The sequence below is a fragment of the Danio rerio genome, chromosome 13 (assembly GCF_052040795.2).
Source record: "Danio rerio strain M-AB ecotype USA chromosome 13, GRCz13ab, whole genome shotgun sequence".
NCBI classification, from domain to species: Eukaryota; Metazoa; Chordata; class Actinopteri; order Cypriniformes; family Danionidae; genus Danio; species Danio rerio.
In genome coordinates this window covers 27,311,337-27,325,696 of record NC_141033.1, presented here as the reverse complement: position 1 = coordinate 27,325,696, position 14,360 = coordinate 27,311,337, and the positions used below count along the sequence as shown (strand labels likewise).

The 14,360-nt window shown below is 38.2% G+C and overlaps 2 protein-coding genes across 2 annotated transcripts; both read right to left on the bottom strand.

The window, feature by feature from the left end:
• Window positions 1-3,547: 3,547 nt before the first annotated feature.
• zgc:153981 lies at window positions 3,548-7,516 on the bottom strand. The gene is given in 3 exon segments (NM_001077609.1): window positions 3,548-4,798; window positions 6,730-6,947; window positions 7,223-7,516. Coding segments are annotated over 3 exon segments (555 nt in total). The 5' UTR covers window positions 7,348-7,516; the 3' UTR covers window positions 3,548-4,586.
• Window positions 7,517-11,023: 3,507 nt separating this feature from the next.
• si:ch211-223p8.8 lies at window positions 11,024-11,745 on the bottom strand. The gene is given in 3 exon segments (NM_001145626.1): window positions 11,024-11,226; window positions 11,313-11,530; window positions 11,606-11,745. Coding segments are annotated over 3 exon segments (561 nt in total).
• Between the last annotated feature and the right edge of the window lie 2,615 nt (window positions 11,746-14,360).

Sequence of the window (14,360 nt, the reverse complement as noted above, 5' to 3'; positions counted from 1 at the left end):
ACACACTCACCGGCCACTTTGTTAGGTACACCTGTCCAACTGCTCAACACAAATGTCTAATTAGCCAATCACTTGGCAGAAACTCAATGTATTTAGGCATGTAGACATGGTCGAGGCGATCTGCTGCAGTTCAAACCAAGCATCAGAATGGGGAAGAAAAGTGATTTAAATCACTTTGAATGTGGCATGGTTGTTGGTGCCAGACGGCTGGTCTGAGTATTTCAGAAACTGCTGATCTACTGTGATCGACTGGGACTACTGGGATCTTTAGGGTTTACAGAAAATGGTATGAAAAACAACATGTCTAACCATGAGGCAGATGGGCAACAGGAGCAGAAGACCACACCAGGTGCCATTCCTGTCAGCTAAGAACAGAAAACTGAGGCTACAATTCATACAGGCTCACCATAATTATATAATAGAAGATTGGAAAAAAGTTGTCTGGTCTGATGAGTCTGGTGTAATTATGTGGGGGATATTTTCATAGCACACTTTTGGCCCATTACTAACTGAGCATTGTGTCAACACCACAGCCTACCTGAGTATTGTTGCTGACTAAGTCCATCTCTTTATGATCACTGTGGACCCATCTTCTGATGGCTACTTCCAGCAGGATAATGCACCATGTCATACAGTGTGAATAGTCTCAGACAGTTTTCTTGAACTCAAATGGCCTCCACCATCACCAGATCTCAATCCAGTAGAGCGCCTTTGGGATGTGAAGGAACAGAAGATTCACATCATGGATGTGCAGCCAAAAAATCTGCAACAACTGCGTGATGCTATCATGTCAATATGGACCAAAATCTCTGAGGAATATTTCCAATACCTTGTGAAACCTATGCCGAGAAGGATTAAGTCAGTTCTGAAGGCAAAAGCGGGTCCTACCTGGTACTAGTCAGTGTACCTAATAAAGTGGCCAGTGAGTGTATAAATGCACAATCATTAGAAATATTTACCATAGGTAAAATTTTAACTTTTATTTAAAATAGTTGATGAATAGTTGACTTAGTAAAACTGATTCATAGCAATAGTTTGAGCTGATATATGTTAATGAATCAAACTTAACACAGATTTTTACATAAATCAGGTTTGCTAACTTATTTTCTCTTACCAGCACGTGTGGATATATTTCTTTAAAGCATATTGTTTAGGCCATGATATGTTTCTGTCAGCTGATGTTAGTTTGTTCTTTTTATCCACGATATCTTAGTCTTGACAGTCTTCCCTGAGAAAACACTGACACAATGTAATCACGTACAGATGCATTTGCTTTCCAGAGCTCTTATGTGACACTAATGTGGTCTTCAGCTTCACCCCCTCCGAGCCTCTGCTTCCTCCAGTCAAATCAGGAGATGACTGAGCTTAGCCCAAAATATATACACACACACTTGGCTGAGCAGCTCGCGCCTGTTCCCCGTTCCTCTTCTCAATGATTTATCATCGTACAGTGTAAGCCAAGCAGCTAATCAGGAAGCAAAGCAGTGTCTTAATTGAATGTTCTCTGAAAGCGATGTGTGTCCGGGGATTCGAGCGGGTCCTGCTTCCTCCGCTCGCGCAGCTGCAGGTCACACTGTCCGGGTGAAAACACTGGAGAATCAGCCTCTCTTCTCCAGGGTTAACACCGATCAGTTATATTGTGTGACTCAAGAACATCTGCAAGATGCAATGTCACTGACAAGTGATAAGGGACTGTTAATCATCATTGATCAATATATCTGTAATAATGTGGTAATCAATAAAAGATTTTACATTGATATTAGTTAATGTCGCATATGAAAAATATCAAATACAAACAAAGAGGAAAATATCAGCCTACTGGATGACACTCGGCAAAAAAAGAACCAAGATTTTTGTTTACCTGACACCATTGCTAGCTTAAAAGCCTTTTTAGTTTGTGCCTGCAAATCTTTCATGGCACACCACTGCACTCTGCTGGAAAGACTGAGAATCACATAGGAGTAAATGTTCAGTTGTTGCATTACGGTTGATGAGTAATGGTATATCCAAAATATTAGAAATGAGATGTATATTTTTGATAATATAAAACTTCTAATAGCATCCCAGCTAACATTCCTAAATTCCTATGTTCTATATTTTTTAGTTTTAGTTTACCGTCATTTTCTGTTGGTTAGCCCAGAAAGATTGCTTTGAAAATAGAATGTTCCCATTACATACAAGTTATTATAAAACATCATTGCAATGTTCTTGGAAGTTTAGTTTTTGGTTACCAATAAAATAGCCAGAAAATGTATTCTGAGAAAATAACCAAATAGGAACCACATGCAAACCATATAGGGAAAGTTAATAGATCCAGTCCATCTTCAATGAAAGTTATTTGAAACATAGTCTAAAAAGTTGTAATGACAATTTTATATGACAAGCCATGTACTTAATACTTTTTTCCTCAGGGTTTTTGAAATGTTTTTGCTTACAAATGGGGGTGGGGTGGTTAAAACTGATGGTTGTAATCTCAGTAAAATGTACAGAGTACTACATTGGCAGAAAGGGCATATGCTGATAAAAAAAAAAAAATATATATATATATATATATATATATATATATATATATATATATATATATATATATATATATATATATATATATATATATATATATATATATATATTGGCCAATGAGTAATTGGCAGTGTTGTTAAAATTATCATATTTACAAAAGCAGCAAAAGTGACTAAAAACTCTATTCAGACCTCTCCAGTTATTTGAGATGCCACTTTGTAAAGAAATACCCACCATGGTTGTTTTGGTTGTGAATGCAAATAATAAACTGAACATGTTATATTCATGAAAAACTTGCTCCAAGATTATTGGTTTGCCTGTGCAGAGTCTAGCAGAGTTACATGAACAGCAAATGTTAAGGAAAACTCAAAGTGTGATAGGAGATGATTCCCATCCTCTGAAGCCTTTTTTGTTCTGTTGCCCTCTGGAAGACAGTTTAGAAACATTAAATGCTTTTCTAACAGATACAATTCACCTTTGTTCCTGAGGAAATAAGGCTTTACAACCTTACATTTTAGCAAGATTTTACTTTTTTATATATGGGTCCTCCCTATGTTTTTTAGTACTATTTATGAAGTTATTATAAAGCATGCTGGATTGTGTGTTTTTAATATTGTTTGTAAGTGATTTGTCTCTATGTGTTTGTTGTATCATGAAATGCTGCTGCCCTAATTTAATTGCCCCTGATGGGATTATTCATTCATTTTCTTTTCGGCTTAGTCCCTTTATTAATCCGGGGTCACCACAGCGGAATGAACCTAGTGGGATTAATAAAGTTTTTAAACTAAACTTAATAACTTTCAAAGACTTGCACTTTAAATGTTTTTATTTTTATTTTAAGTTTGCATTTTCTTGCCCTCAACATGTCATTGTTGTGTAAATAAATGGCTCAAAATAAATTTTAAGCTGAAATCCTATAAACACTTATTAAATGCTTATATATGTAATTTTTTAAAGTTGCAATTAAAAAGTAAGCATTGACAAAATGTAAGAAAATGCAATAATAATAGTAATATGAAGAAAATTGTTAAATGCTTATCCCAAAGCACTATCACATTTATTTTATTTAAATGAACACAGATGAATATTAACTTTATTTGGCACCTTGTTTGTATGAAACATCCATATGTCAGTCGTTATACCTTCAGAAATACATACAAATTCAGACATAACTAACAGTGTAACAAATTCAATATTCATCCTGCTCATAGCTGAAAGAGTCAAATGTGCAATTAAAGGTTGTAACTATACAGCGCATTTGGCAAAACTGTTTACACTCCATTAATGTTCTCTAAGATAACAAAGGAACGTCTGTGAATCAATGAGCTGAATGAAACATTATTCTACTGTTAAAACAAAAAGGTGCACTAAAAACACATCAACGAGTGCTGCTCAGTCATTTAAACAAGGCTGTTAGGATTGAGTCAACAGAAGAGTGTTGTGCTTGGCCCATAGATTCCTCCAATTTTGGCTGCCAAAAGCAACGTAAAAGCTCATACAGCTCACAGTCAGGCTTTTCTCTGTAGCTGAATAATAAACCACAATTCAATCATTTAATACTGCTTAATTTAGTGCACTGTGCTGAATACTGACTCCATTGTTAAATGTCATTTCAAATGTGAGGATCATGTGGCACTTGTGTGCTGTTCATAAAGCTGCATCTTGAATATATCATATAAAGATTTTCATAAAAATCATCATTCTCAAATTTACAAGACATTGTACAGAAAAATCTGTTTAAAAGGCAATGCAAGTAGGACAGATGTTAAATATTGTTTCAGTTAAAAGCAAAGCCACTTATTCAATATTAAAAAGTGTTTTATAGCTAAATTATAGCAAATATTAAAATTAATCCTGTAAATCTATGGAAAAGTACAAAGATGGTCTATACAGCAACATACACTAAACCCCAAAGGCACCAGTTTTACTATGAAACAATATAGGCTATATACTGTACACTTATCGTAAATAATGTAAACATACCAACGATGGCTAACTCTTCATCCTCTAGTTATATAAAATGAATGCACAGGCATTAGTGTGCTCATGACATCTGTGTTTTTCTGTCAGAGAATAGGGCACAGCATTCGCTTTCTCTGTAGCTGAATGTCCAAATCCAGGAGAAGGCTCAAAAAGTTCCTGTTGGGATAGATGGCACGTCGCAGTACGACTGTTTGGATGGCAGTGCGCAGGGTAAGACGCTGACGCAGCATAAGGTATGCTAGAACCAGAGTTGCAGATCGACTCATTCCCATGATGCAGTGAACAAGCACCTTTCCTACACATAAAAGACACAGACTGTAATTACCAATAGAGATCAGCAACCATTTGGTTACCCATATACTCTTCAAAATATCTTTTTATATTCCAACATTTTTTAAAAACTGAACAAACTAGAGTTAATGGCAAGAGTATTTTCAATTATTATCTAAACTTTTAGATATATATTTAATTAATCTCTGATGCCTACACAGAATGTATGGGTTGTGCATATTAATGAGCTCTTTATTTTAGCTGCAAGGATTGAGCTATCTTTATGCCACCCGAGTAACATATATGTATACTATAGCATGCTTCTAAGTTGTGTTGTCAAACATGGCTGCCTGTTTTACAAAACTGCCTCTTAACCAATCTTTAAAACCTGTGGTGTTTTCAAAATAAGAGTACCACGTACATAGTAAGTATAATACAAGCTTAGAGAAACCTGAACATAAGGGAAATAAATATATATGTAATTGTTGTAATCTCACTATTGTGGCCAATCAAACAATGCCTTCAGCGTGCATATTAATGATCCCACATGAAACATTACAGTTGCCATTTTGTTCCAATTGGCTTGTTTTTTACTGGAATTTACTCATGGGATTTATTACGTTATGTTATTTCTGAACTCATATTATTCAACTCTGCCTAGGTTTATCCCAATGTTCATTTTAAGGCACCTGTAAAGTTTATCAGGCTTAGAGGGAAAATTCAAGGGCTTTTGTATTTTAGTATTTCACTTTTTTCTTAAAAGTGATGTAAAACAAACAATCCTTTTAGAAAAACATATAAAAGACTACTGAGGTGGTCAGTTAACAATGGATGGTTTAGATTATATATAAAATGTATTTTGTTGTCATGTCTGCAATTTACTATGTGAAAAAGTTATAGAAATACTTTACTTCTAGCTTTATTAACTTTCTACAATATGAGGGTGTTCACACTTGACATATATGGTTCAATTAGCACTAACTCTGGTGCAAATGCTTTTAGTGCAGTTCATTAAATGTAACTCAAATTGGTCTCAGTCCACTTCTAAATGAAATCTAGAGCAGTTCAACTGGAATGTGAACGAAACACCTACAAGAGACATCTAAAACAGCTAAAAACAGGACGTGATGTCATAAGATGCTATCATAAAAGGAACAGAACACCATTTTACTTGTCAAATTTGCGATGTTGATATGTATATGCTTAGCCTATAGTTGAAGAATTTACAGTGCTCTTGCACATTTGTAAGCATCATAACATGTATGCACACACAACAAGTGTTTAGCCCAGCGCACGGCATTGTTTTGGATGTTTAGTAACCTCAGTTGCAAAAGGTTAGGATGTAAAAATGACAGTGTACCAGGAAGCAGAAATATACAGTTGAAGTCAGATTTATTAGCCCCTCTGTGATTTTTTTTTCCTTTTGACATATTTTCCAAAAGATGTTTAACAGAGCAAGGAAATTGTCACGGTATGTGTGATAATATTTTTTTCTTCTGGAAAAAGACTTAATTAAAAAAAAAAAACATTTTTGTCAATATTATTAGCCCCTTTAAGCCATATATTTTTCAATTAGTCTACAGAATAAACCATCATATGCAATAATGTGGGGGTGTGTCCTAGTGAAGCCTTTAAATGTCACTATAAGCTGTATAGAAATGTCTTGAAAATATATAGTAAAATGTTATGTACTGTCATTATGGCAAAGATAAAATAAATCAGTTATTAGAAAAAAGTTGTTAAACTATCGTGTCTAAAAATCTTCTTTAGTTAAACAGAAATTGGGGAAAAAATAAACAGGGGGCTAATAATTCTGACTTTAACTGTATATATGTATTTGGTCCAGATTAAAATACAAGTGCAAACACATCTTTAGTTTCAAAAGTGGATTATAACAGTCTTCCGCTTGTTTGTTTGTTTTGCATTACAGTAGTATCACTAACAATAAACACTTACCGTTCTTCTTCCTCAAGGCTTTGTGGATGAAATCAGAAGCTGTTTTAAAGTACACACTAAGATCAAATGATGAAGAGTCCTCTGCTGGGATGCCATAATATAAAATTGAATTGCCATAATAACTCTGGTCCCCGATGCTGCCTTGCTTGGAATGAGCAGCGTTTAAAACGTGAGTGATTCCCATTTTCTTCAAAGCATTTCTATTTTGAGCAATGGCCCTATGAGAGAAAGACAAAGATGTGTTATGTAATTTATTAGGGCAACCACTATGGCAGTCATGTAAAGTCATTTTACTGCAAAAACATTTCACTTGTAATATGATTGAAGTGAATATAGCCTAAGTGACTTATTTGAACAAATAGATTCTCAAATCCCTTTTTAACAAATGGTGTTAACCAAAACCACATAGATGTATGGCTAATAATCGTTAAATAAGCGTCAGTTGAATAGCCTGAATCAGTGCATGACTGAGTAATTTATAGCCTGTACTTACACGTTTCCGATGAACAGGTTTGGCCAGACCTCGTCGACTGGAGTTAGGTCAAGTTTACATGTGTCCAGAACATTCTCCAACTCTTTAATAGGCAGGAGACCGTGCTTGTTTTTCTGAGCTGTCATTGTGCCGAATTGACCCAGATCCGAGTATTATGCCAGTGAAGATGTGTTTCTGCTGTTTTCCCGGGGGCTCAGCATACATAACCCGTTTGGCACGTCGTGATCCACACAAACAGGTGCTCTTTATGACGCTGCTCGGTTACCCGATACCGCTGAGCATCTCAGAGCTGCGCTGATGATGGACGTCTGTGCGCTCAAAAACGGCGAGTAACCGTTTCAATGCCGCACTGTGTTTGTCTCCTCCAGGGGGCGCATGGTGGCTCTAGAAGTCACAACCTCCATTGTGTAGCAAGCAAATAATCTGATGTTTTTCTCTAAATAAAGAATTCCCACGCGAGAATATAGAACATATTGAACACGTGAATTTCAAGGCATGGTATCTGACATGCAAATAAGAGAAAATTATTGTGCATTTCTAAATGAAGTGAATTATCCAAAAGGGTTTGATAAGCCAATCTTTACTAGAGTGGAAAAAGTAGCCTATTTGTATTAGCCTACACTGCACTAAACTTTAATAATGACAAAGAAAACTTAATTGACACTGTATCAAGTGTTCATATCTGATGATAAGTTACAGTATGGCAAGTTGAATTAGATTAAAGTTCTTAGAGTTAGGCCTACTCATCCCAGCAGGCACACATCATAAGACATTAATATTAGGTAAGATTTAGATCATGACGTCAGGTGACCAAAATTCAATGTCTAGCTAGCGTCTAAGGACAACATTATTTTGACGTCCAATAACACGTCATTACATTGATATTTGATTGATTTAGGTTGTGTTGGAAAGTGACCAAAATCCAACGTCTGACAGACATCATAGTGGTAACTTCCACACAATGTCAAGGTGTAACATGATTAGACATGGATATTTGGTTGATTTTAAGTTTATTTTAGGTTAGACGTTGGCCTGACGTTGAGTTCTGACGTCAACCCGTTTTTCATTCCAAACAAAATCCAACATCCCTACAATGTTGGGGTACAACGTTAATATGACATCATGTTGACGTCCTGTGCCTGCAGGAATGACACACATGTACTACCAGCAGAATTATAGAGCACTCTATTTCTTACTTACATATATAATTAACCGGAAGTATAAAGTTTAATTCAATTCTTACTAGAAATGTTTTGTGGTCTCTAATTCAATTACCAATTGCAATTAAAAAGCCTTTTAATTCAATTATTAACCTTTCACACAGTATAAGATAGGTGCAATTACCTAGCTTATGTTTTATATATAATCTAAAAGTTGAATAAATAAGCTTTCCATTGGTGTAGCGTCTGTTTGGACAGCACAAATTTGGGAGAGGTACAACTATATGAATATCTGGAATCTGTTCAAAAAAAATTAAAACGTTGTGAAAAGCACGCCTGTAGTTTTTAGGAACACATATTGTTAATCAAAAATTATGTTTACATTACAGTAAGAATTTATAAAATATCATCATGGAACATGATCTTTGCTTTATATTTTAATGATTTTTGGCATAAAAGAAAATGACTCTGACCATTTTTTTTTTTATTAGATTCAACTTTATTGTCATTACACATGTACAAGTACAATGCAACGAAATGCAGTTTAGGTCTGACCAGCAGTGCAATAGCAGCAAGTGCAGGATACAGGTAAAAGTTATAAAGTGCAGTTCTAGGATAAACTATTGTGATATTTACCATAAGATATTTACCATTTACAAAAACATTTTGTTGTCCACAAATGTGACTATTGAATTTAACTTTGACATGCAGCCAGAACCACAATTCAATTATAAATTCAGTTTTTACTTGTTACACAATTGCAGTGCTCTTCAGTTAAATTTACAGTTAAGTTACAATTAAGTAAGAATTAAATTAGAAAACTGATAAATGAATTTGTCGGTGTCACTAGTAAGAATGCAATTACTATGGGTAATGCTGAGAATATTAAAAGCTATCTCAGCTTGACACATACTAAGCCACTAATCCCTGTCTATTTTGAGATATGTTTCAGACCGTTCTAGTTTATTCCATTTCTATGGCAGGACATTGTGGTCTGTTCACAAGTGACACTAGGAGATGATTCATCTGATGACGAGAGAACAGGACAATAAAGGACAATTGTGTTAAGTGGACATTTGGAGTATTGTACTTTGGAGAAGGGTGAAACAAAGAAGGGAAACAACAATGTCTGATGATAAGCTTAGTTTAAATACATTTGCATATGCTATTTTATTTCAGTTCAAGATTCAAATCCTTGAAAGATTCACTACATTTACATTTAGTTATCTAGCAGATGCTTTTGTAAGGAACTTATAATTGAGGAAGCATTCAGTGATTAAAAAAAAAAGGAAATACACACAAAAAGTGCTAATTATAGGAACAGTGTGTGCTCATAAAAGTGCTAGAGTGAAGAGGGGAGTGTTTTTCTCATCTTACGGAGTGAGAAGATTGTTTCTACAGGTGGTTTGTAAAGCCCACTCACCTTAAAAAACACTTCATAAAACATTTTTGTGCGTGATTGTAGGAAAGAAGGATTCAACTTAAAACTCCAATTTTGTTCAGGGCAAAGTTGAGTAAAATCCAATAATATCTTATTCTTTGCAAAGAATACTTTTAAATACTTTTTAAAAATCTTATTTTCTGTTCTAATTATGTGTGACATGGCTGGGGTGAGAATCAGCACCTCCAAGTCCGAGGCCATGGTGCTCCACTGGAAAACGTTGGTTTGCCATCTCCAGGTTGGAGGAAAGTCCTTACCCCAGGTGGAGGAGTTCAAGTATCTTGGGGTTTTGTTCATGAGCGAGGGAAGGATGGAGCGTGAGATTGACAGGCGGATTGATGCAGCTGCAGCAGTAATGTGGTCAATTTCCCGGTCCATTGTGGTAAAGAAGAAGCTGAGCCGAAAGGCAAAGCTCTCAATTTACCGGTCAATCTATGTTCCTACTGTCACCTATGGTCATCAGCTTGGGGTCATGACTGAATGGACAAGATCTCAGATACAAGCAGCTGAAATGAATGTCCTTCGCTGGGTGGCAGGGTGCACCCTTATAGATAGGGTGAGGAGCTTTGTCACCCAGGAGGAGCTCGGAGTAGAGCCGCTGCTCCTCCACATCGAGAGAAGTCAGCTGAAGAGGCTCAGCATCTGCTTCGAATGCCTCCTGGATGCCTACAGGGAGGTGTTCCAGGCATGTCCCACTGAGAGGAGGCCTCTGGGAAAACCCAGGACACGCTGGAAGGACTGTCTCACGGCTGGTGTGGGAACACCTCACCAGGAGCTGGAGGAAGTATCTGGGGAGAGGGAAGTCTGAGGTTCTTGATTGCTGCCCTTGCAACCCGGCCCCGGAAAAGCAGATGAAAATGAATGAATGTAATAAAATTAGGTGACACAGTGGCTCTGTGGTTAGCACTGTCACCTCACAGCAAGAAGGTCACTGGTTCGAGCCCCTGCTGGACCAGTTGGCATTTTTGTGTGGAGTGTGCATGCTCTCCCCGAGTTCACTCCGGTTTCCCCCACAGTCCAAACACATGCAGTATAGGTAAATTGAATATACTAAATTGGCCGTAGTGTATGGATGTGTCTGAATGTGTATGGTTGTTTCCCAGTACTAAGTTGCTGTGTAAAACATATGCTGGATAAGTTGGCGGTTCATTCATGTATTTAATTAACAGGTTTATAAACTGTACACTTCTCTAGTTAAATCTAGTTACTGGTTCCTTGTAGTTTTAATTCATTGTCAAGAGTTATTAACTGTTTCAGAAATCCTCGGTTTGGGAAAATCCATCTTCTTTCTTTCACTTTCAAGATGGCATCCACCAGAGAGAAATTGCAATAAATCATTAGGTAAGCTAGGACCAGAGCAGCTGAACGGCTCATCCCCACAGCACAATGCACAAAAACTTTAGCTGTTGAAAAGAAAATACTTGAAGCAATGACAGCAATAATGAATCCAATTAGGGCTGATTAAAAAAATAACTTGAGTTTTACATACCGCCTGTTGTGCTGAGTGCATCATGAATGTACTGTGCAGACGGGTAGAAGAAAGGTGAAATATCAAATGTTGGCAAATCATTGGCTGGCACACCATAATACTTCACGGTTGTCCCATAATAATCATCATTTCCTTTGCAACACATTTTACCATGTGCAGCATTTAAAACATGTGTGACACCCAGGCTCCACAGGCCATATTTGTCGTGAGACATGTACCTGTTTAAGAAAGAACAACATAATAAACATGCTAACTCTTTCTTTTAATCATCTATATATAAAAGTCCTACTTACATGTCCCCCAGGAACAAATTAGGCCACACTTCATCGACGTGGTTACAAGACAACTGACCCCCATGTAATATACCCTCCAGCTCTTCAATAGTGGGAGATTTATGCAAAACGTTGTCCAATATTTGATCCGTATCCTCCATTTCTAAGAATAGGAGAAGATTGGAGGAAACTACTTGTTGAGTAAGCTAGATGAGTGACATTTCCAGGTGTAACCCTGTTGCATTACCCTATTTACACCAGTAGATGTCAGTGTTTGGTCAATGATTCAAAATTGAACATCTCCCATACAGTGTGTGTGTGACAGGAGCAATTAGCTGGGTAGATTTCTTATGAATTGTAGTCAGATACTGTAGGACAGTCTTGTACCATTTTGAGAGATACGTTAGGTTAGGTTAGGTTACTTCATTTATACCCAAAGATAGAGTCGGTCTGAGATTGCATCGCATCCTGCATCCAGACTCTGTTGGTCAAGAGTCCTCATTTCATAACAGTGCCACACAAAAAAACTCAAAGTGACAACAACAAATGGACATAAAAACATACACATGCAAAACACTATCTTCCAAAAAATAAATAAAACAATAATGAATGAATAAATAATCCCTTCAAGTATTGTCTATGCCTTAGTTTAATGTCTAATCGCTACTGGTATGAAACAATTTTTATACCGTTTAGTAACACAGCTTGATACTAAACACCGGCGAACCAAAGGAAGGGGTTGAGCAGTGTCACTTAAAAATGAAATTTGCAATTCTCTTAATTTGATGTAATGTGTGTATTTTTATAGCGCATTTATCATGTATAGCCAAACACCCAAAGCGCTTCACAATTATGAGGGGGGGTCTCTCCACACCACCACCAGTGTGTAGCATCCACTTGGATGATATGACGGCAGCCACAAGACAATGGCGCTCACCACACACCAGCTTTAAGGCTGATTTATACTTCTGCGTCAAACACCGGCGTATGCTACGGCGCTGACGCATAGCCCTTCGCCGTGGCCATCGCCGTCAATGACGTGCACCTCTCAAAAAATGTAACTACACGTCGCAACGACGCGTAGCGTAAGCTCTGTGATTGGTCGGCTTGGTAGCGCTGACGAGTCTGGGCGGGACCGAGAGCCGCGCGAATGGTGCGAGCGATTGTTTACAAGTGTGGAGTCCCGTGAAGGAGCTCCGGATGGAAAGTTTTGTTTTGTGTTTACCTCATAGTTAAAGTTGTTGCACGTCCGCCGGTTCCTGCCTCAAAATGAGCGAGTTTGAGCCACTTGTACATCCCGGAAGTGTTCAGAAAAAGCAAAAAAGCAGAGAAGAAACTCAACACAGAGGAACATTAACACCTCACTGCCCACTAGCGTTTCGGAAGTGTTAATGCAGACCGACAGAGACCGCGCAGAAGTATAAATGCACAGCCACGCGCGTTGCCTGCGCCGTGGGTTACGCTGGTCACTTGACGCAGAAGTATAAATCAGGTTTTAGGGGGAGTGGAGATACAATGATAAAGCCAAATCAGCAGATGGGGATGATTAGGAGTCCATGATGGGTAAAGCCTGATTTATACTTCTGCGTCAGGTGACCGGCGTAACCCACGGCGCAGGCAACGCGCGTGGCTGTGCATTTATACTTCTGCGCGCTGTCTCTGTCGGTCTGCATTAACACTTCCTAAACGCTAGTTGGCAGTGAGGTGTAAATGTTCCTCTGTGACGAGTTTCTTCGCTACTTTTTTGGTTTTCCTGAACACTTCCGGGATGTACAAGTGGCTTAAACTCGCTCATTTTGAGGCAGGAACCGGCGGACGTGCAACAACTTTAACTATGAAGTAAACCCAAAACAAAACTTTCCATCCGTAGCTCCTTCACGGGACTCCACACTTGTAAACAATCGCTCGCGCGGCGTCGCACCATTTGCGCGGCTCTCGGTCCCGCCCAGACTCGTCAGCGCTACCGAGCCGACCAATCACAGAGCTTACGCTACGCGTCGTTGCGACGTGTAGTTACATTTTTTGAGAGGTGCACGTCAGTGACGGCGATGGCCACAGCGAAGGGCTATGCGTCAGCGCCGTAGCATACGCCGGTGTTTGACGCAGAAGTATAAATCAGCCTTTAGGGTCAATGGAGGAAATATGGCCAGGACAACGGGGTTATGATCAACAAGGGCCTTAACACCTTCGGTACTGCTAATACTTCAAAATAATGTAATTTACCTTGCTGTTAGTTTTTGCTGATATAAAACTGAATAAAACAAAGTAATGCATTATGAGTTTAAAACCTTCGCTTTGACGGCGATGGCCACAGCGAAGGGCTATGCGTCAGCGCCGTAGCATACGCCGGTGTTTGACGCAGAAGTATAAATCAGCCTTTAGGGTCAATGGAGGAAATATGGCCAGGACAACGGGGTTACACCCCTACTCTTTACAAGAAGTGCCATGGGATTCTTAATGACCACAGAGAGTCAGGACCTCGGTGCTGACTGACAGTATAGTGTTCCCTTCCCTATACTGGGGCATTAGGACTCACACAGACCAAAGGTTAAGCGCTCCCTGCTGACCTCACTAACAGCCCTTTCAACAGCAACCTAGTTTTCTCATGTGGTCTCTCATCCAGGTGCTGACCAGGCTCAGCCCTGCTCAGCTTCAGTGAGTAAACGATTTTGGGCTGCAGGGTAATATGACCTTGGATATTAGATGCCTTTAGCTTACTAGACCCCTTAACTATCTGATTTAGTGTGTTTTTATTTTTAACAGAAAGGTTCCCAAA